The sequence below is a fragment of the Gadus morhua genome, chromosome 1, assembly GCF_902167405.1.
Source record: "Gadus morhua chromosome 1, gadMor3.0, whole genome shotgun sequence".
NCBI classification, from domain to species: domain Eukaryota; kingdom Metazoa; phylum Chordata; class Actinopteri; order Gadiformes; family Gadidae; genus Gadus; species Gadus morhua.
The window spans coordinates 22,091,644-22,113,791 of NC_044048.1; the positions used below are offsets into that span (position 1 = coordinate 22,091,644).

At 51.4% G+C, this 22,148-nt stretch overlaps 2 protein-coding genes across 2 annotated transcripts; both read left to right on the plus strand.

Annotated features, from left to right (window-relative positions):
* The first annotated feature begins 1,360 nt into the window (after positions 1-1,360).
* Positions 1,361-6,391, plus strand: LOC115550991 (E3 ubiquitin/ISG15 ligase TRIM25). The gene is made up of 4 exons (XM_030366426.1): positions 1,361-2,690; positions 3,618-3,757; positions 4,806-4,973; positions 5,353-6,391. Exons 1-4 carry the CDS (start codon positions 1,914-1,916, stop codon positions 6,068-6,070), a joined length of 1,803 nt encoding a protein of 600 aa, XP_030222286.1. The 5' UTR covers positions 1,361-1,913; the 3' UTR covers positions 6,071-6,391.
* A 1,520-nt stretch (positions 6,392-7,911) lies between these two features.
* Positions 7,912-21,993, plus strand: LOC115551352 (MICOS complex subunit mic25a; the record flags this gene model as incomplete). The annotated part of the gene is given in 7 exon segments (XM_030367057.1): positions 7,912-8,139; positions 8,565-8,679; positions 8,921-9,095; positions 9,399-9,543; positions 15,682-15,705; positions 16,638-16,721; positions 21,923-21,993. Coding segments are annotated over 7 exon segments (698 nt in total), but the record flags the coding sequence as incomplete, so codon positions are not given.
* Between the last annotated feature and the right edge of the window lie 155 nt (positions 21,994-22,148).

Genomic DNA, 22,148 nt, shown 5'->3' on the forward strand with positions numbered 1-22,148 from the left:
AGCATAAATCGGCCTTTACGCAGTTTGGTGTGGCCGTACCGTTACGGTAATTTGAAACTGAAAGAAGTAACACCGCTGATTAAAAAGGCTGATATTTTCCTCTCACAAATCAAAAAACAAGTTATGAATTCACAAAGAACAGATCCAAGCCGTTCAGAGTGTGTGATTAGATCACGGATGTCTGAATCATGTTATTCTAATTTGTATTTCAGCAGAGGAGACGAGCATAATATGAAGCTTCACTCCAATGACGCATTGAACTGTTGGAGTTCAATGCGTCATTCCCACCATCTGCTGAACTTAATACACTAAACTCAAAACACTTTTAATTTGTAAACTGTTGGAGTAAATTAGCCTTAAAAGCATGATGTGTGTGTGTGTGTGTGTGTGTGTGTGTGTGTGTGTGTGTGTGTGTGTGTGTGTGTGTGTGTGTGTGTGTGTGTGTGTGTGTGTGTGTGAGAGAGACGTGTGCGTGTGTGTGTTTGTGACGTGTGTGTGTGAGAGTTTAAGTGTGTGTGTGTGTGTGTGTGTGTGTGTTGGTCCTAATATAGGACATGCCATGAAACCGGTCCAAGTCTACTTCAGGCAAATAATGCCCTCTGACAGCATCTTGGTTTCCCATCGAATACATAATAACAATGGAATTAATCTGATGGTTGCCCAGGGAAACTAGAATCACACAACCCCACCCACAGATATTTAACCCTAAACCATACCTTACCTACCCCAACCCCCCTAACCCCTCAACCCTAACTCATCCACCCTAAGCCTTCAAATCTAAACCCATCCCAACCCACATGAAGCCTAACCAGTCAACTGGTTGCCCATCTTCCCTGTTCCATCTACAGTAACCATTCAACCACAGCTAGCCACCCATAACCTCTGACTGCGAGACACCATTAACAGCCACGACAGAGCCAACAGAGAGGTGTGTTTCTCGGAAGAATGCTGGAGTTCTGGTCCTGCCGTTGGCTCGTCTCCACGGATTAGTGATGATGGAGAACATGCTTCTCTTCCCTTCACAGAGCACCATCTGAGCCTTCATGAGCAGAAAGTAAACCGATACGGTCTGGTGCAAAACATCCTCAACATGCCTGAGGTTAGAGACACAATGTCCTAAGCTGCTGTGGAGAGGAGCAGGGGTTCAACCGCACGTTCCTACTGTTGTATACTGTTTTGAACTGTCACTGTTTTGATATTATGAAGGAAATTAGCCTCACATACAGGCTAACGCTACAGCAGCAGCCCACCAAACACACACACACACACACAGACACAGACACACACACACACGACACACGCACACACACACACACACAGACACACACACGACACACATACACACACACACACACACACACACACCCACCCACACACACACACACACACACACACACACACATCTCACACACACATCTCACACGACACGCATACACAAACACACAGTAGTTGTGGCGTACGCAGATGCACACACCTATTGCGTGTGTGGCAGTGAGGTCTAAGAACGCTTCAACTCCAGCTTTCTCCTTCCTCTTTCTCTATCTCCCCTGAACGGTCACATGGTCTTTTCTATCACCTAACTACAACCCGAGCGACTTTGTTCTGCTCCAGTAATTTAAATGGAATGCAGCCCGTCCGGCTGATCGCCCTGCCTGCCGGGATGCCCTGCGGAGTGTGATCACGTGTTGTCTCAGGGCGTCTGTATATACCAGCGTCTGCTCCGTCTGAGTTCCAGTACAACCCTCACGCTTTCTTCACCTGCCTGGAGCCAAACAAACACACACAGGTGCCTGGACTCATTCCACCCGGACGGTAACGGTGCTCGGTGCCTCAGAGAGACCTGGTGGGTGACGGACACCCGACAGACCCTGAAAGACCCCCCCCTGGTCCCTGAAAGACCCCCTCACCCCGTCATGGCCCTGTCCAGACCGGAGCAGCTGCTGGCCCACGAGCTGAGCTGCCCCATCTGCATGCAGATCTTCTCAGACCCGGTGCTGTTGCCCTGCGGACACAGCTACTGTCTGGCCTGCATCGGTAAGACCCTGGTCAAGGGGCCCCAGGGAGGGGCCCCCACCGCCGACAGGGAGCTGGCCCCAGAGGCCCTTATGCGTTGCCCCGAGTGTCGGGAGGAGTTCAAGGGCCTGGAGACGCTGAGGAGGAACTTCAAGCTGTGCGGCATCGTGGAGGGCTACCGTGCCACGGTTAAGGAGGAGCAGGGGCCCGGGGCCAAAGAGGAGCCGGGGCCGGGGGCCATGGAGGTTCACGGGCCCAAGGAGGGGCAGGGGCCCAAGGAGGAGCAGGGGCCAGGGGCCGAGGAGGAGCAGGGGCCCGGGGCCGAGGCTGCAGCGAGGGCCAGCCCCGGTCCGGACGTGTTCTGCGACCACTGCATCGAGGGCTCCGTGCGGGCGGTGAGGACCTGCCTGAGGTGCGAGGTGGCTCTGTGCGAGCGGCACCTGCAGAAGCACCAGGAGAAGAGCTCGTTCAGGGGCCACGTGCTGGTGGCCCCCCAGAGGGAGGCGGTGCCCCAGGCCTGCCTGCGCCACGGGGCTAGCCTGGAGTACTTCTGCTCCAGCGACAGCCTGCTGCTGTGCGCCAGCTGCCTCCTGGAGGGCTCCCACCTGAACCACGACCTGCTGAGCTTCGACGTGGCCGAGGAGGAGATGAGGCGGGCGCTGGAATCCCGCAGCAAGGTGGGTCGGAACGCCGCCACGCTCCGGACGAGCGGACCGGACGGGAGTCAGGGTGGGAACGTTGACGGACGAGCTGGGAAGAGGGTAGAGACAGATTCACAGAGTCATGCTGGAGGAACGGCAGATTCCAGGGAATGATAATGAATGTAATAGTCTCGTAGTTATTTTAGACTGAATTTTGACAGTTTTTGGAAGTTTGTACAGTATGATGCCCATAGACAGAGCTGCGTTTTTTTATATAGTTATTATGTTTATTAATATTTGACAAAGCAAGATTGTAGTTCTGTTTGTGTTGATGGTTTTGTAGTGATTGAATTTCTGTTTGTATCGTCTGTGTTATGGGCATTGTAGTTCTGTTTGTATTGTATGGGTAATAGGCATTGTAGTTCTGTTTGTATCATTGGTGTTATGGGCCTTGTAGTTCTTTTTGTATCGTCTGTGTTATGGGCATTGTAGTTATTTTTGTATTGTTGGTGTTATGGGCATTGTAAATCTATTGGTATCGTCGTCGTCGGTGTTATGGGCATTGTAGTTCTGTGTGTGTTAGTGGTGTTATGGGCATTGTAGTTCTGTGTGTGTTGGTGGTGTTATGGAAATTGTAGTTCTGGTTGTGTTGGTGGTGTTATGGGCATTGCAGTTCTGTTTTGTGTTGGTGATGTTGTGTTGATTGTAGTTCTGTTTGTGCAGGGGGTTATGGTAATTGTAGTTCTGTTTGTGCAGGGTTGTCATGGTATTTGTAGTTCTTTGTGTTGCAGGGTTTTGTGGTATTTGTAGTTCTTTGTTTGTGCGGGGTTGTCTTGGTATTTGTAGTTCTCTGTGTTGCGGGGTGTTGTGGTAATTGTCGTTCTGTGGGTGCAGGTGATGTTGTGGTATTTGTAGTTCTCTGTGTTGCGGGGTGTTGTGGTAATTGTAGTTCTGTGGGTGCAGGCGATGTCGTGCCGGCTGCAGATCACAGGGGGCCTCCTGCAGAGAGCGGCGGAGGAGCAGGGAGCCTCGGAGGCGGTGGGGGAGAAGCTGGTGTCCCGGGCCGCCAGCCTCATGGACAGCATGGCCGCCCTGGTCCAGAGGTCAGCAGAGACCAGGATGTAGACAGGGTCAGGACATTAGACCCAGGATGTAGACAGGGTCAGGACATTAGACCCAGGATGTAGACAGGGTCAGGACATTAGACCCAGGATGTAGACAGGGTCAGAACATTAGACCCAGGATGTAGACAGGGTCAGGACATTAGACCCATGATGTAGACAGGGTCAGGACATTAGACCCAGGATGTAGACAGGGTCAGGACATTAGCCCTAGGATGTAGACAGGGTCAGGACATTAGACCCAGGATTTAGACAGGGTCAGGACATTAGCCCCAGGATGTAGACAGGGTCAGGACATTAGACCCAGGATGTAGACAGGGTCAGGACGTTAGCCCCAGGATGTAGACAGGGTCAGGACATTAGACCCAGGATGTAGACAGGGTCAGGACGTTAGCCCCAGGATGTAGACAGGGTCAGGACATTAGACCCAGGATTAAGACCATCTTCAGTGCTCACTAACAGAGGGACATTAACTCATTGGTTTATGTGTACAACTCAGCCATTGGTCAATTCTGAATCTCCAATATCAATTTATTTGTACATTTTAACTGAAATCAAATGAAACGGAAAACTTTGAAAAAGCATGACGTATTTGTAACATGTCAGTAACACATGAAAAACAGTTGTTAAGTTTAGCTTAATTGTGTGCATGAATATGGCCATTACAGCAGATGGTACCGGACAGATATACACACATAAGTACATAAGAAATGCAAATGCAAAAAAGTTCTGTTGGCTAAACCTTTCTGACCATTGGACTACCATGTCGTTATAGACAGCATATGCTTTATTCTTCAGTCTAAACATTGTTGAACAGAAACACGACTAAAGCCTCAGGCATCTGTGACACCAGTGCAGTGCTTGTCTTCTGTGCACGGTGAGAAGGTAAGGGCTTCCCTCAGGGGGAACGAGCACTGTAGGGGGAACGAGGAGGAGGTTGGGTGTTCAAGGTCACCTGGTCAAGCTACGCTAACGTACCGTCCGTGACGGTCCAGCTACACTGACGCCCCGTCTGCCCTGGCCCCCACAGGTACAGAGAACGTCTGAGCTCCCTCCTGGAGGAGGAGAGAAGCTTGAGGAGGGGCAGCTGGCAGCAAGGCCTAGCCTCGCTGGGAAAGCAGCAGCACACCCTGCAGCAGGCCCAGACGGAGGCCAGCCAGGCCCTGAGCGAGACCGACAAGTGCCTCTTCGTAAACAGGTGACCTCCAGGATCCAGCGGTTCATTCGACCAGTAGATTGTGATGGAGCTTGATGCAGCTCTGAAAACAAGAGGCTAAACACAATGATGTGGCATACATGCATAGCATACAACAGAGGGAATGCCTTATGTATATATTGTATCACATCAATGTATGTATAGATAGTGAAAGTGGGTTGAAGAGGAGAAGGCAGGACATAAGGTTAGGCAAAGCATTAAAGGCAGGGGTTTAAAACACATACTTTCTCATCCCAGTGTGATGGGGATGTGAATGTGCTTACAATGCTTACAATCCGAAAGAGCTAAACATTGAACCAGCGGTGGTGCAGGGGTGAGCAGAGCAAAACTGAGCAGGGTCTGTCCCCCTGTTCCTGAACAGGTTCCTGGGTCTGGAGCCCCAGATCCGGGCGGCCCTCGGCCCTTCCTTGGACGCGAGCACCCAGCTCCCGTCCAAGGCCCCGCTCAACTTCCAGAGGCTGCAGGCGGGCCTGCGCAGCCAGGACTTCCACGGGGAGATGATCCTCCTGCTGGACTCCCTCCACCTGGCCCTGAACCCCCTGGAGCTCACCTTCAACCCCCACACCGCCCACCCCAGCCTGCTGGTGTCCAACGACCTGCGCACCGTGCGGGCCGGCCCGGCCCGGCAGCCGTACGGCGAGCACCCCGAGCGCTTCTCCAGCGCCCCCCAGGTGCTGTGCAGCCAGGGCTTCTCGGGGGACGAGCACCTGTGGGTGGTGGAGGTGGGCGAGGGCAGCATGTGGTCGGTGGGGCTCTGCTACAAGAGCCTGCCGCGCCGCGGCGACCACAGCCGCCTGGGCCACAACAACGTGTCGTGGCGCCTGCAGTGGAAGAACCGCAAGCTGACGGCGTGCCACGCCTCGGCGAACGTGGCGCTGGGCGAGCACGCCGGCGGCCCGCCGCGGCGCGTGGAGGTGGCGCTGGACTACGCCGCCGGCTCCGTGACGTTCCACAGCGTCAAGGGCCCGCGGGAGCACCTGCACACCTTCAGGACCACCTTCCGGGAGCCCGTGTACCCCGCCTTCAGCCTGCACTCCAGCACCCCCGAGTCCTGGATCACGCTGCAGAGCGGGATGTAGGCCACCCGCCCGCCGGTAACCCAGCATGCACCCTGGCTGGCTGGCGTCGATGGAGCCCCAGCGCTAAGTGCCGGGCGCTCTGTCTCTGGGCGGGTCAACACCATGGTGTCAGATCCAGGGGTGTGTCCAGCCGGGGCTAGGGGACTCCATGCAGAGTTCAGCCCGAACCCTTAGAGGGACGTGATGGTCCTCTACTAATAGCAGGGAAGCTAAGCATCCTTGGGCTAGAAACCTTAGCCCACACCACCACCAGTATCTGTACTGTCTAACCCCTACCTGCTCCTTAATGACCTGTCTCTGGACTGTCTTACCCCTACCTGCTCCTTAATGACCTGTCTCTGTACTGTCTACCCCCTACCTGCTCCTTAATGACCTGTCTCTGTACAGTCTAACCCCTACCTGCTCCTTAATGACCTGTCTCTGGACTGTCTAACCCCTACCTGCTCCTTAATGACCTGTCTCTGTACTGTCAAACCCCTACCTGCTCCTTTATGACCTGTCTCTACTGTCTAACCCCTACCTGCTCCTTAATGACCTGTCTCTGTACTGTCCAACCCCTACCTGCTCCTTAATGACCTGTCTCTGTACTGTCTAACCCCTACCTGCTCCTTAATGACCTGTCTCTGTACTGTCTAACCCCTACCTGCTCCTTAATGACCTGTCTCTGTACTGTCTAACCCCTACCTGCTCCTTATTGACCTGTCTCTGTACTGTCCAACCCCTACCTGCTCCTTAAAGACCTGTCTCTGGACTGACTAACCCCTACCTGCTCCTTAATGACCTGTCTCTGTACTGTCTAACCCCTACCTGCTCCTTAATGACCTGTCTCTGGACTGTCTAACCCCTACCTGCTCCTTAATGACCTGTCTCTGTACTGTCTAACCCCTACCTGCTCCTTAAAGACCTGTCTCTGTACTGTCCAACCCCTACCTGCTCCTTAATGACATGTCCAAATACTGTCTAACCCCTACTTGCTCTTTAATGACATGTCTCTGTACTGTCGACTCTAACCCCTAGTTACTCTTTAATGACATAGACATTTCCTACACGTCGTTAAAGACAGTACAGTACAGTACAGAGACTCTATGTACTGTAGCAGGGGGCTATACTAAAATGACAAGCACAATAATTAATAAATACACAGGTACTTTATTTATCCAGAGGGAAATTTAAGAATAATGAATAAGTGAACCAAGTCAATAAAGATGCATGGAATGCATGTACATATTTGTTTTAATGGATTGTATGCTCCAACTTATTACGATAGTTGTTGTTTGTGTTGAACATTACAAGTCAAGTGGAACCAAGGTGTGGTGCTTCATGGACACACAAGTTCACTGACCTTCTCCTGAGAACACAGGTCTGTGTTTAGCCTCGACACACAAGGGGGTTATATTTAATCTACACTATTTGTTGCCAAAATTCCAATTTGTGTGCGTGTGTTTGTGATAGAAATAGAGTGAGTAAGAATTGTGTGTGTTGTTGTGTGTGTGTGTGTGTGTGTGTGTGTGTGTGTGTGTGTGTGTGTGTGTGTGTGTGTGTGTGTGTGTGTGTGTGTGTGTGTGTGTGTGTCTTTGTTCAGTTTATTCGCTGACTTTACAGAATTAAGAGAGGGTTACACAGATACTGAATAAAACCACAGTCGATAGTTCCCCTGTAATCCCCTGTAGTATTCCTTTTCAAAAGAAAGTCCCAAGAAACCCATTTATTCCATAATCCCCTCAAAATAAATCATATTTAGACATTATTCAGATATTTGCTTTCACAAAAAAGACCATAGCGTCTTCAGAATGACTTTTATTCTCTTAAGAGCGCTGTGTGCGTTTCATACCCGATAGGGGGTTAGCTTCGTAACAATCTGGCAACTCGGCGACTCCCATCTGTCAGAAATCCTCCTGGAAGGCTAGCGTCACCTGACTACACCGGTCTATTCTAACATCATCCGAGTGTACCTCATCGTCCTATACACGAACCTCGACCAGGACATGGGGTCCGCTGAGAGTAGCACCAGGAGGGTCTCCTTCGGAGTTGACGAGGAAGAACGGGTCCGGATCCTGCGAGGGGTCAAGGTAAGCTAGCTAGCTACAGCTAGCATCGGCTAGCATGAAGGATGCTGCTGCTCTGAGGACACAACGCCTGGGGACGGACCTCAGTTCTAAGTGAACCGTGTACTGTCACACATCATTATTACTACTAGATAATACACGAGTTACATAATATTGTAATATGCTCTTAACTCTTATGTTAACTCTTATAAAAACAACACATACGTAACATAATTTGACCCATTGAGTCAGAGAGGAGGCAGCATCATACATGAGGTCCCACTAAGCTCAGCTAATGTACTGGGATCCTACCTGTGGTTCATGAACCTATGGGCCCAGCCCAGCCTGTAGTTAACGCTGTAGGCTTCCTTTATACTGTAGAGGTGAACTGATAGACACGGCGTCACTTCTCTTGCCCCACCTCATGTCTCGATGGTCTGTTCCTCTAGCTGACAGAGGACGTTCTTCAGAGGATGAGAGGGGTGGCCAACATGGCACCCAGCCCCCCTTCTACCCCCACGGCTAGCAGCCAGCCAGACCCAGCCAGCAAGCCCAAAGAACCAGGTGAGACACATTAGTAGTGGAACAGCCAACCAGCACCAAGAAACACAGGGGAAGTACTGTATACAGTAGTGACACACCTGGCTACTCGGGTGTTATACAGAGGGATGAACTGTATCCTAAAATGTCGCATTAATCTTTAATTCTGTGGATCGCAGTTTGGTCAGTCTGCGGGCCAAACTAAAAGCATTAGTTTCTGTGGCCTAAATCCTCTCCATCCTCCATGTTGTGCTGTGGGACCCAGGCCCCTCCAGCCGGCCCAGCCCAAAGCCCGCTCCCAGGACACAGCCCGCCCCGAAGCCCGCCGCTCAGCCTGCATCCTGCCCCACCAGCCCCAAGACCTCCAGGACCGCCAGCCCTAAGCCCACCCCTAACGCTAACGCTAATGCTAGCGCTAGCGCAGCGGAAGAGAAGAAGAGGTGGGTAACGCGTAGTCAGCTCGCTCCCTGTGCTGCTGCTTATTCTGTAAATCTGTACTGCTCAATGTTAATAACAGTGACAAAGTAAGCATCACTGTGATTTGGACAACCCTGGTACGAGGTGGAATACTGCCCTCTTGTGGACTGTTTGTGGAACACACTTTGTGTGTTTTGAAGTGCAGGATGACTTTCCCTGATGTAGCCTCCCTGTGTGTGTGTGTGTGTGTGTGTGTGTGTGTGTGTGTGTGTGTGTGTGTGTGTGTGTGTGTGTGTGTGTGTGTGTGTGTGTGTGTGTGTCCCCAGGTACGAGCGACAGCAGCAGATCATGGCAGAGGAGTTGGCCAAGGTGGCGAAGAAGGAGCGGGAGGCGGCGCGGGAGGAGATGAGCGCAGTGCTGAGGGGGGAGCGGCTGATGGCCTTACAGGAGAGCGAGAAGGCCCAACAGCTGGTACGTTAGTGGAGGTGTTCTCTGCCAGGGTTTCCCGCAGCACTTTACAGCTTAGGCGGCCGCCGTAACAACACAGGCCTCCTGCCTTAAATATGATGTACTTTTTTTTATAAAAGAAATATATATACATATATATTAGTGCTGTCAAGCGATTAAAATATTTAATCGCTATTAATCGCATTAATGTCATAGTTAACTCACGATTAATCGCGAGCAATTGCGACTAATCGCAATTCTTTTTTCTATGCTAAATATCCCTTGATTTTTTTGTCCCATTAATTGTTCTCATTTTAATGCTCTTATCAACATGGAGAAGTGCATCGGCTTGCCTTGTGCAAATGTTTTTTTATTGATAACAACATTGGTATATATTGATCAAAACAGGACGATACAAAAAAAAAAGCCTATAGTGCAATTAAACGATGAACATACAAAGATACTGCCTTGAAAATAGCAGTCAGGCAACTACTTCCGTTGTTTTGAGCCAAAAAAAAAAAAAAAAGCACTAATATATATATAATGTTAATATTATACAAAAGTATAACATAATCAAAACACGCAATTTACTCTCTGTGTATAGATCAGGCTGCAGGGCAACAGCCTGCTTGAAAACAAGCATAAATCGCCCACCTGTAAAATAATACAGCCCCGCCCCCCCAAACCCCCCCCCCCACACCTTTACTAACACATTTTCGGCGGTAAACCCTGCTCAGCCTCACCTCAACATGCACTGCACCCTCCACTAGGGGGCGCTGTACAGGCCCTGCGTCGACTTGACCATGAATTGCTAAAGTGTTTATTTTCTGCGGGGATTCACGCGCAGTCGGATGTTCATTCAAACTCGTTGTACCGGTGACGTCAGCTCGGTACCGTGTTCACGGGAGTTTGAAGATGGCATTCAGAGCATTGAGCAGCCAGCATGGAGGTCTGTGCACAGAAATGGAGCCTCGAGAGTTTCTGTCCCAGATTTCCTGAAGAGAGTAGGGCTGTCTCCCCCCTCCTCTTCTCCTTTTCCTCCTCTCCCCTCCCCATGTCTCCTCTACTCTCCTCTCCTCCCCTCCCCCTCTCCCCTCCCCCTCTCTCCTCTCTTCTTCTCTCCTCCCCCTCTCTCCTCTCTTCTTCTCTCCTCCCTTCTCCCCCGCTCCCCCTCTCTCCTCTCTTCTCCTCCCGTCCTCTCTCCTCCCCTCTCCCCCTCTCTCCTCTCTTCTTCTCTCCTCCCTTCTCCCCCTCTCCCCCTTTCTCCTCTCTTCTCCTCTCTTCTCCTCTCCTCCCCTCTCCCCCTCTCTCCCTCTGTTCTTCTCTCCTCCTCTCTCCTCCCCCTCTCTCCCTCTCCTCTTGCCTTACCCCCCACCTCACCATGTGGTACTACAGCTCTACTACTCCTCCGTGGTAAACAGTGGTGTGTGGGTGGTGTGTGGGTGGAGGCTGAGACGTGGTCATATCAGGCCTCCAGCACGCCCCGTGAGTTAATGAGGGGCCTGGGGGAGGGCTGGCGAGGCCAGGGCGGATCTCCACACACAGACCCCCCCCCCCCCTCCAGGCCAAGCGGTAATTACTGCTCCCAGGAGAGAGTGTATGTGTGCGTGTGTGCATTTCTGCGTGCGGGTGTGTGTGCGTGTGTGCGCGCGTGTGTGCCTCTGGTCACTGTGCTTACAAATTAAAAATAAATGCATGCAGCCTTGGAGTCTGGGCAGCGATTGGCGGGTGAATGGTAACCATAGCGACGTTGTTGTCAAGCGGCGGGGACAGAGCTCTGTGATGGGGCTGCAGGACCCCCCCCCACCCCCCCCGCGCTGACGGAGCGTCCAGGCACGCCCTGCTCCCACCTAGGTGGAGGTGTGTGGAGGGCTGGGGGTCTACAGGTGGGGTTGTACGTGGTGGATGCCTCCGCTCTCTCGTGCTCCTCCAGCTCCCCGCTCTGTACCCCCCTGTCCGTCTCCTGTCCGCTCCGGGGACGATGGACAGTTGGCGGCGAGTCTTCTGCATATTAATTTCAGTGTGGAGGGGGGGGGACAGGAGGGAACAGACGAGACACTCGCACACAAGAAGATCTATTCGCTCTTTTTCCCAGAACAATTAGAAAAACCCATTTTACCGGGCCGGCCTTTCACCCTCTCTGTGGGCAGCTGCCAAGGGCTCTCCATCCTCCCTCTCTCTCCCCCTCCATCTCCCCCATCCCTCCCTCCCTCCCCCCTGCTCGTCCTCATTGGGGGGGGGGGGGGGGGTCTCTCACTTAGAACCTAAAATCAGCGTTAACGGGGCCGTGGGCTGACTCAGCACTCAGAGGCTGCGATGGAGTTTTTTCCGCCGTTAACGACACAACGTATAAACCCAGAACACGTGTCCTGACCTCTGCAGCGTGCTGGAGAGGGGACAGTACGGACCATGGCTTTAAGGAGAAGGTAGGGGTTAGACAGTAGAGAGACAGGTCATAAAGGAGCAGGTAGGGGTTAGACAGTACAGAGCAGGTCATTAAGGAGCAGGTAGGGGTTAGACAGTACAGAGACAGGTCATAAAGGAGCAGGTAGGGTAGACAGTACAGAGACAGGTCATTAAGGAGCAGGTAGGGGTTAGACAGTACAGAGACAGGTCATAAAGGAGCAGGTAGGGGTTAGACAGTACAGAGCAGGTCATTAAGGAGCAGGTAGGGGTTAGACAGTACAGAGACAGGTCACTAAGGAGCAGGTAGGGGTTAGACAGTACAGAGACAGGTCATTAAGGAGCAGGTAGGGGTTAGACAGTACAGAGACAGGTCATAAAGGAGCAGGTAGGGTAGACAGTACAGAGACAGGTCATTAAGGAGCAGGTAGGGGTTAGACAGTACAGAGACAGGTCATTAAGGAGCAGGTAGGGGTTAGACAGTACAGAGCAGGTCATTAAGGAGCAGGTAGGGGTTGGACAGTACAGAGACAGGTCATTAAGGAGCAGGTAGGGGTTAGACAGTACAGAGCAGGTCATTAAGGAGCAGGTAGGGGTTAGACAGTATAGAGACAGGTCATTAAGGAGCAGGTAGGGGTTAGACAGTACAGAGACAGGTCATTAAGGAACAGGTAGGGGTTAGACAGTACAGAGACAGGTCATTAAGGAGCAGGTAGGGGTTAGACAGTACAGAGCAGGTCATTAAGGAGCAGGTAGGGGTTGGACAGTACAGAGACAGGTCATTAAGGAGCAGGTAGGGGTTAGACTGTACAGAGCAGGTCATAAATAAGCAGGTCGGGGTTAGACAGTACAGAGACCGCAGGTAGGGGTTGAGGGGCCACCTTAACCCCATCAGATTAGCCTGAATTAATTTGATTCTGTTCCGAAGCATGCAAGATGGAGCTACTTGTTTGTGTCTCTCATTTTAGTTGTGGATTCAATATCTTATCCATATTTATCCATATCGTTTTTTGGGGCCAAATGCATCATATCCAAGCAGTCCCAGCGGTGTCCACTAGATGGCACCACAACATTCTCTGAACTTCCCTCTTTCCTCAAGCTTTGTCTGCAATGCAAACAAATCGGCATCGTTCAATTTAACTACTGCCCAATCAAGCCAAAATGTGCCATTTCCTCCCGTAGAGACTCGTTACCTTCAGTAACTTAGCGGGGAACAGCAGCCAGCTCGGTGCACCACAACGGGACAATTCACATTTCATCAGTTACATTTAAATGGTGAAAGATTAGCCAAGGTCCTCTCTGCCAAAGTCATGCATGTCCTCTTTTTCTCCTCATTCCCTCACCCCGTCTCTGTCCTCTTTAAAACGTGTGCGTGCACTGTTCACAACAGCACAGACTGTGTGTGTGTGTGTGTGTGTGTGTGTGTGTGTGTGTGTGTGTGTGTGTGTGTGTGTGTGTGTGTGTGTGTGTGTGTGTGTGTGTGTGTGTGTGTGGTGTGAGATAAGCCCAGCAGCAGGTGTATCAGTAATTGTGATCAGCAGCGGCTGACATGGTTCTGCATGTAAAGGTATTAGTCTGCCTGGGGGTCCATTCTATCTGATCCCATCGTGCTCTCCCCCCCTTCCACCCTGCACTCCCCCCTTTCCATCCTTCACTCCCCCCTCCACTATGCTGTAACCCCTTCACTCACCCGCTACCCTTTACTCACCCCTTTACTCACCCTCGACCCTGATCACCCCCCCTGCCATTCTTCACTCCCCCCTCCACTCTGCTCTCACCCCTTTACTCACCCTCGACCCTCCTCTCTCCCCTTCACTCTTCACTCCCCCCTCGACCCTGTTCTCCCCCCTTCACTCACCCTCCCCCCTGCTCCCACTCATTTGTCAGTCTCTCTCTCTCTCTCTCGTTCTCTCTCTCTCTCTCTCTCTCTCTCTCTCTCTCTCTCTCTCTCTCTCTCTCTCTCTCTCTCTCTCTCTCTCTCTCTCTCTCTCTCTCTCTCTCTCTCTCTCTCTCTCTCTCTCTCTCTCTCTCTCTCTCTCCCCCAGCTCTAATTATCAGTGTGACGGTTATCGAGTGCTCATTTATTGGCTAGCTGGGAAAAAACACTTAAATAAATACAGCGTGTAAATATAGGGATACACACACACACACACACACACACACACACACACAGCCTCCATCTTTTCAGGTGGACTGGGGCAGTCCCAGTGCTGAACTGGATTGATTGCTATGCAGGAGAGCGAGCTCCTCTGCTACAGTAGAACAACACATTGGTAAGCTAATCTCCCCCCCAGCCCTGGGCGGCTTGCTGCCGCTCTAAATTACACAGCTGCTAATTAACTTTTCTTTACCCTCTTCGTTGGAATCCACTCATCTCGGCCAAATGCAGTCTTCCCAAAATCTGATAATCGTCCCTGCTGCTGATTGCCAATAAAAATCTATAATGTTTTAGTGCAGGTTAACGTTGAAATATTACCATCATAATAACTTGATACTTATTATCAGAGAACTTTATGTTGCCATTCTCTCTGGAAAACCAATGCTTCCATAGGGGCTTCACTGAGAGGAAAATGGCAGTCTTTAGAAAACGTTTTTGTCTCATTTATTTCAGCAATTTATCAACTTTTTACTTCTCGGCTTATCTTCCCCCACAATCCTTTTGTGTTCTGGTCACCAACAGACCGCTATTCTCACTCCTGTTCCAGCGTCCTTCTGGAAACCTCTCAGCAGCAGAGAGTTAGAGAAGCATGGGGGGATTGTGATTGACTTGTCCTTCAAGAATAGTTTGACTCGTTCTGATTCTTTCTGACTCACACTATATTCTCTCGCCCACTCCTCCTCACGTCCTTCCTCTTTCTTTCTCTCTCTCTCACCCACTCCTAATAATCGCAATGAAACGCGCCCACAGTCCCATACTTCTTTATGTGCTCCTTCAGGCAGGTCTCAGCCACAGCACGAACTTCTGTTTGAAGGTTGATTTCGTAATGTTCTTAGATGGCTCTCTTTACTTAGTGGCGGTCCGTCAGCCCAGGGCCCAGGGCTCCATGTCCTCGCCCCGGGTATCTCCCCTCCCTCCGGACGTCCCGAGGAGGCATAGGACCCCCCCCCCCCCCCCCCCCAACCCCACCTTTCGGCTCTCCAACCTTTGACCTCTGCGTTGTGATGATATCAGGGAGCGATGTTCTGTTGGTTGACCGTACGCGGCCACTGGCTCTCCAGAGGGGGGGGGGGGGGGGCTCACAGCCGGCTGGTGTTCCTGTGTTGGAGGATCCAGATCAGACCTTACCCCCCCCCCCCCCCCCCCCCCCGGTTACCCCCGGCGACCCCCGGCGACCCCTCACCCAATCCCTGAGCAGCCGGGAGAGGCTCTGATGACCAGGCCGCTCTGGCTGTTGTTTAATGAAATAAAGAACGCGCTTCTGATCGCCTCGCGATGTTTGTCAGGTCCTCCGCAGTGGAGGCTGATGATGAATGAAAACAATGGCTTCTGCGTAACCCTCTCAGCCTCCCGCTGTTCCATCTGACACTAATTATGCCCGCCGTTCGGATTGACCAATAACGACTCCCGCTGCGACGCTTTGACTCAAATGGAGTATTGAAAATAACCTCTTTGTCCCGTTTTCTAATGACTACGTATGGGTGGACGCAAATTGCGAACCCGCTGCTTCTTAACACCTTTATTCCCCTGTCTCCCGTCTCTGTCTGTCCGTCTCGCTGCCGCTCGCCTTCCCTCCTGCTGCTTGCCTCCTAACTCCTCAGCCTCCAGCAGAGCTCCAACTTCTGGTAAGCTGCTGCCTATTATCGCCCGGTGTCTGTCCACTGCAACTCCCCGCTACCGCTACTGTAGTCTTCACCTCCATACCGTCAGAGCTCTCCCTCTCTCGCTCTCTGGCTTTCGCACTTTGGCTCTCTGTCTGTCTGTCTGTCTGTCTGTCTGTCTGTCTGTCTGTCTGTCTGTCTGTCTGTGTGTCTGTGTCTCTGTCTCCCTGTCTGTCTGTGTCCCTCTCTCTGTCTCTGTCTCTGTCTCTGTGTGTCTCTCGCTCTTTCTTTGTGTCTCTCTCCGTCTCTGTGTCTGTCTGTGTGTGTGTGTGTCTCTCTCTCTCTGTCTGTGTCTCTCTCTCTGTCTCTTTGTGTCATTGTGTGTCTCCCTCTCTCTCTGTCTGTGTCTCTCTATGTCTGTGTGTCTCTCTCTCTGTCTGTGTCTCCGTGTCAGTGTGTCTCTCTCTGTCTGTGTCTGTCTCTGTCTCTCTGTCTGTGCGTGTGTCTGTCTCTCTCCTGGTCTCTTCCGTCTTCCTCTCCATCTGAAGAGGCATACTGCCTCCATGTTTGATTCCATTACTGTGCGTGTGTTTTTAACATCCCAACACTTGGCTCCTTTATAAAAAAAGAACTCGGATTACTAAGAGCTGGGATATGTTAATAAATATAATGCTTGACTTTGGTACGCTTATATTAATAGAGATGATGCGATAGGTTCATATCCTTTGTGGTATGATAACATTAGGTATGATATGCTAATGCCTGCTGTGGTATGCTAACACTGGCTATGATATGCTAATGTCGCTCTGATACTATATAAAACAAACGCCATGCTATTCACGAAGCCTGCTGCCTTCTGTTCATTAAGGGGCATAGCAGCGACACAGGCAGAGCTCTGAGTGTTTAAATGTGTGTGTATGCATGTGTTTAAATGTGTGTGTATTGTGTGTGTTAAGGCCAAGCGGCTGCAGAAGAAGGATGCAGATCTGAAAGTCATGGACGCCTTCTACAAGGAACAACTGGACCTGCTGGAGAAGAGGGTAGGTCACACACATATGCACACACACACACACAGTAACATTACAGACACACACACACACACACACACACACACACACACACACACACACACACACACACACACACACACACACACACACACACACACACACTCTTTGAGGCGAGGTGGGCTGCAGTGAATTCCTTTCAGGGTGCTTAGTGGGCAGGTGAAGACACAGTCACTCAAAGACTCAGACTCTTAAGGTCCAGGCCTGAGAAACCATGTGGGCATGAGTCACACACTCTAGGGGGCTTGCCCATCTCAAAGCATCTCGGTGTCTCCGAGCAGAGTCTATGTTAGCAATACTCCTTTTTGAGAGTCCTCAAGGGAGTTGTAGTAACAGAAATGTTTCTGGAAATTCCTAGCAGGCTAAACACCCACAGTATACCAGAGTATGTATTTCACCATTTGTCATTGTCCATAATCATTTCTTGCTGCTCTGAAGCAATTCATCCATTCTCCATTAATAAATCAATTCAATCTACTATATGTGAAACAATTAAGTGAGCAGAGACACAAATAACCCACTCACCTCGACTTCAGGCGCTGGTGAGACTTGAATTGCCGCTGTAAATGGAATCGTGTGGTTTCAGTAATTGGAGGGTGGCCAATTACTTGCATGCAAGATTATGGTGGCTAGGAGCTCAGCCAGGTCGAATGAAAGGCTGGTGTTTGAAGGCAGAAGAGGCTCGCCATGTTGTCCAACAGAATGCGGTCTACAACTACTGGGGACTAGGACGCAGAAGGGAGAGATAGAGGGGAAGGATGAGGAGAGAAGGAGGGAAGGGAAGGAGGGGTGGAGGAGACAAGGAAGAGATTGAGGGAAGGATGAGGAGAGAAGGATGAGATGGAGGGGAAACATGGGGAGAGAAGGAAGAGAAGGAGGGAAGGATGAGGAGAGAAGGATGAGATGGAGGGGAAACATGGGGAGAGAAGGAAGAGAAGGAGGGAAGGATGAGGAGAGAAGGAAGAGAGGGAGGGAAGGATGAGGAGATAAGGAGGGAAGGTTGAGGACAGAAGGAAGAGATGGAGAGAAGGTAGAGAAGGAGTGAACAATGAGGAGAGAAGGAAGAGAGGGAGTGAACAATGAGGAGAGAAGGAAGAGAGGGAGTGAACAATGAGGAGAGAAGGAAGAGAGGGAGGGAGGGATGAGGAGAGAAGGATGAAAGGTTGAGGACAGAAGGAAGAGACGTAGAGGAGGAAGAGAGGGAGAAAGCGAGGAAGGAGAGCGGTAAATATCACAGATGTAGATGTTGCACGGCAGGGCTTATCCGACCCTCTGTCTTTGTGTACACAATGCTTTGTTCCCTCCTCGCTCTCTCTGAATCATTCATCGAATCTTTCATTCTTATCTTAATCAGCGTATTGGCTGTGATTGTTATTGCTCTTGTTTACTTTATCTGGGCACCCACAACAGGAGGGAACTCACTGCCCGATGTTGTCCAAAGAAAACTGTTAATCGGTTGATTATAAGAATGTGTGTGTGTGTGTGTGTGTGTGTGTGTGTGTGTGTGTGTGTGTGTGTGTGTGTGTGTGTGTGTGTGTGTGTGTGTGTGTGTGTGTGTGTGTGTGTGTGTGTGTGTGTGTGCATGCTTTAGCCACTATAAAAGCATCATGTTTGTGTTTATGTTTGCATGCCTGCACACACACACACGCCTGTGTGTGTGTGTGTGTGTTGTTGCGAAAAGTACAATTTTAAAAGATGAGGCATAGAAAGTTGCCAATAGTCTGATTGACCTGGCCTGGAGGCGTTTCCACTCTGTTGGTTCAATTTCCACTTTGGCTTTGCTCACTCTGGCCTGTCTTAAAGCTAGCCAGCACCGCTAGCTTGTATCGCTAGCTTGTCTTAACGCTAGCCTGTACCGCTAGCTTATCTAAAAGCCAGCTGGTACCGCGCAAACCCATCTCAATGCTATCGTCTCCTGCTAGTTGCTCCCACTGCATGCTAACATTGACTGGTGTAATTATGTCTTTGTGATTAGTGGACGGTAAAGCTCCACCCAGTGGGTACCAGGCATTACTGGGGTGCGGCGGGGCCGCGTGGGGAGCAGGTGTCAGGCTGCCGGGGGTCCCTAATGGGGTCATTAGCGTCCGCGTGGGCCTCAGAGCTCCAGCGCTAGGCGGGCGGGCGGGCGGGAGGAGAGCCGCCGCGGGCTGTGTGCTGTTAGTCTGGGGTTGTTTGGACAAAGATCCCTTCCTCTGTGGAGGCCTGGGTGTGTGTACACAGCAATCGCACAATCGAGGTTTGCGTGAGTATGTGTGTGTGTCTGCAGGGATGTGTGTGTGTGTGTGTCTGCAGGGATGTGTAGTTGTGTGTCTGCAGGGATGTGATGTGTTTGCAGGTGTATTTGTGTGGGAGCCGTGTGTGTGCCTGTGTGTTAGGGTTAGTTTTTTTTGCATTTTCACGCCAAGCTTCAATATTCTTGTGCTTGTCCATGAGTCCGTGAACAGCTGTGCTTGTGTGTGTAAGGTTTGGCGTGTGTTTGCAGGTGTGTATGTGAAAGTTTGTGTGTGTGTGTGTGTTGTGTGTGTGTGTGTGTGTGTTTTCAGGTGTGTGTGTGTGGGCCTGTCCGTTGCTCCCAAGCGTGTTGAATTTATTTAAGCCAAGCTTGCATTGTACTCGTGTGTGTGTGTGTGTGTGTGTGTGTGTGTGTGTGTGTGTGTGTGTGTGTGTGTTTGTGTGTGTGTGGGCTGTGACAGGGGGTGGGGGGGGGGGGGGGGGGGGGCTCTGGGGAGGCTTTAGCGTTGGACCGCTCAGAGCCGCTCGCTGCCAGCCCACAGCTTATCATAGGCTCCCCAAACTGGACCCGGCGCGCTGCCGCTCTACGGGTCGCTCTGCAAACACCGCCTACTCCTCACACACGCACTCACAATCGCATTCACACACACACACACACGCTGACACACACACACACACACGCTGACACACGCACACACACACACACTAATGTACACGCACGCACACTCACGTAGACAGACGCACACACACTCGCGCAGACACACACACACTAACACCCATGTACACACACGCACACTCACGTAGATACACACACACACACTCGCGCAGACACACACACACACTAACACTCATGTAGACACACACTCACTCTCTCTCTCTCGCTCGCTCCATCACTCACTCACTCACTCACTCACTCACTCACTCACTCACTCACTCACTCACTCACTCACTCACTCACTCACTCACTCCTTTGCACGGACTGCTCACAGCCCCAGACGCACACTCATGACGCACGCTCATGACGCACACGCGGGCAGGCGGTGTTTGTCGGGGGTGCTTAGAGGAGCACAAACACACTAAACCGTTGCGTCGGAGGTAACAGCTGTCAACCTTTATTGCAGCGGCAGCCAGAGTATCTGGAGAAAGAGCGTCTGAAACTATACCCACCAGACTGGGGGGAAAGGGCGTTTGACTCCCGTTGGGAAGGTTGTGGGTTCCATCCTCCCTGAACACAGTCAGTGACACCCTAAAGGTGAGGTAGGGGTTACGCCGGGATTCCACCGCACACGTTACGGCCGCGTTACGGCCGCGGGACGGAACGGCTGCGACTCTGCCCTGCTTGCGTTTCCACCGGGCAGCGCATCGCTGCCTTGCGAGCCAGCCGTATTCACGCGAGATCGCGAGATCACGCGATAATCCTAAACCTAATGTACTCACCTTCCACTCCCAAAACTACTGCGATTAAATGCCAGGCTTTGTCCTTTCTGACATTGTCCTTTGACCCTTTTGATTGATTGACTGCTTACCTGGTGCCACCGGTCATGACGTAATAATATTGATGTGAAGTTGTGATAGGCTACATGAGCTGAGTATTGTGTTTTATTTAGAAAATTGACCGGATGCTCTATGGCATTTACTTTTTCACTTCCTGCCCTGCTCCTCTGTCGAAATTGTCGCGGTTCAGCAACGGCTTGCGGCAAAATAGAAGTGCGACGGAATGATAGCGCTGCGGCACGGTGAGCCGCTCCTGGGACGCTGCTGAGACGTTCCGCAGCCGCGCCCGGTGGAAATGGTCTCATTGATTAGAGTGGAACCTATCTGCTGCGGTGACCACGGCCAAGACGTGCCGCAGCCGTAGCGCTGCCGTAACGCATCCGCTGGAATCAGGCCTTTAGGCCCTGACCCAGTGGCGCCCTAACCCCTACCTGCTGCCCTACGAGCTCTATCTGAATCCACTGTCAGCCCGAGTCTCCTTATTCTCTGCCTATTGACGCTTGGAGCACCATCTTGTACCAGACATTTCTGGGACCCATCCTTATGATTTGGTGAATTCTAGATTATTGAATTAGAATTTGTTGCTATTGGGTGGGAACATTAACCGGTGCAACAACGTCTCCTAACTGCATCACAACGATGTGACCGTCTGTCCCCATTGAACTTCCTTTTCTGTCGGGGGGAGGGGACGGATGTGGTTCTCTTGAGTCCCCCCCCCCCCCGCAGCCATAAGGTGGAGGAGAGGTGGTGCAACGTCGGCCCCCCCCACCCTCCGAGCTCTGCTTGTTCCCCGACCACCCCCACCCTGAGGTGGGCTTAACCTCCGGACCCCTCCCAGGGTTCACAAGGGCCAGGCAGCTTCGCTCCCATCAGACTCAGATCAAACAGGAAACAGAAGAGTACGCATACATTTACTGACGGAGTGATCCATCCTCCTCCGTAGTCTGAACACATAATCACTCTGAAGTCGGCGTTCATGCCGACAGCGCCACTTACACAGCGGGATCACCGACGGCCACAGCGTCTCGGTGTCTCCGAGACGGAGTTCGAGACAGGTACACATTATCGTGGCCTGAGCCTAACGATGTGCGCTTTACAGTCGTTTCTCGGAAACCGTTATGCAACGCGACTCAGAGGGAACTCGGATACGTCTCGTGGGGGCAGGTCGGGCTCAGGCCTCGTCAGACCTTCATTTGAATCAACTAGGCTGAGGAAAACATTTTCATCAGTATACCACGAAGGAGAATCTAAGTGACCCAGTTCCCTACAGTCTTCCCTCCTGAGGAACTTTTTAATATGCATGCATGGAAAAGTAGTTTATTACCTTTATTGGTGACGTATTTAGCATGGGGATGTATAATGTAGAAAAAGAACATGATGTTGTGATGTTTTCATATGATTTATAACTGTGTGTGTGTGTGTGTGTGTGTGTGTGTGTTTGTGTGTAGAACATAGAGAGGTTCAGACAGAGCAGTGAGCAGTTCAACCAAGCAGCCACCAGCTGTGAAGCCAACGTGAGGTAAGACACAGACGCACACACACGCACGCACACACACACACCGACATAACCCCCACACACACACCTCCCACCCCAGTTCTAATAAGTGGAGACATTTTATTCTCCCTAGTGTCACACACACACACACACACACACACACACACACACACACACAC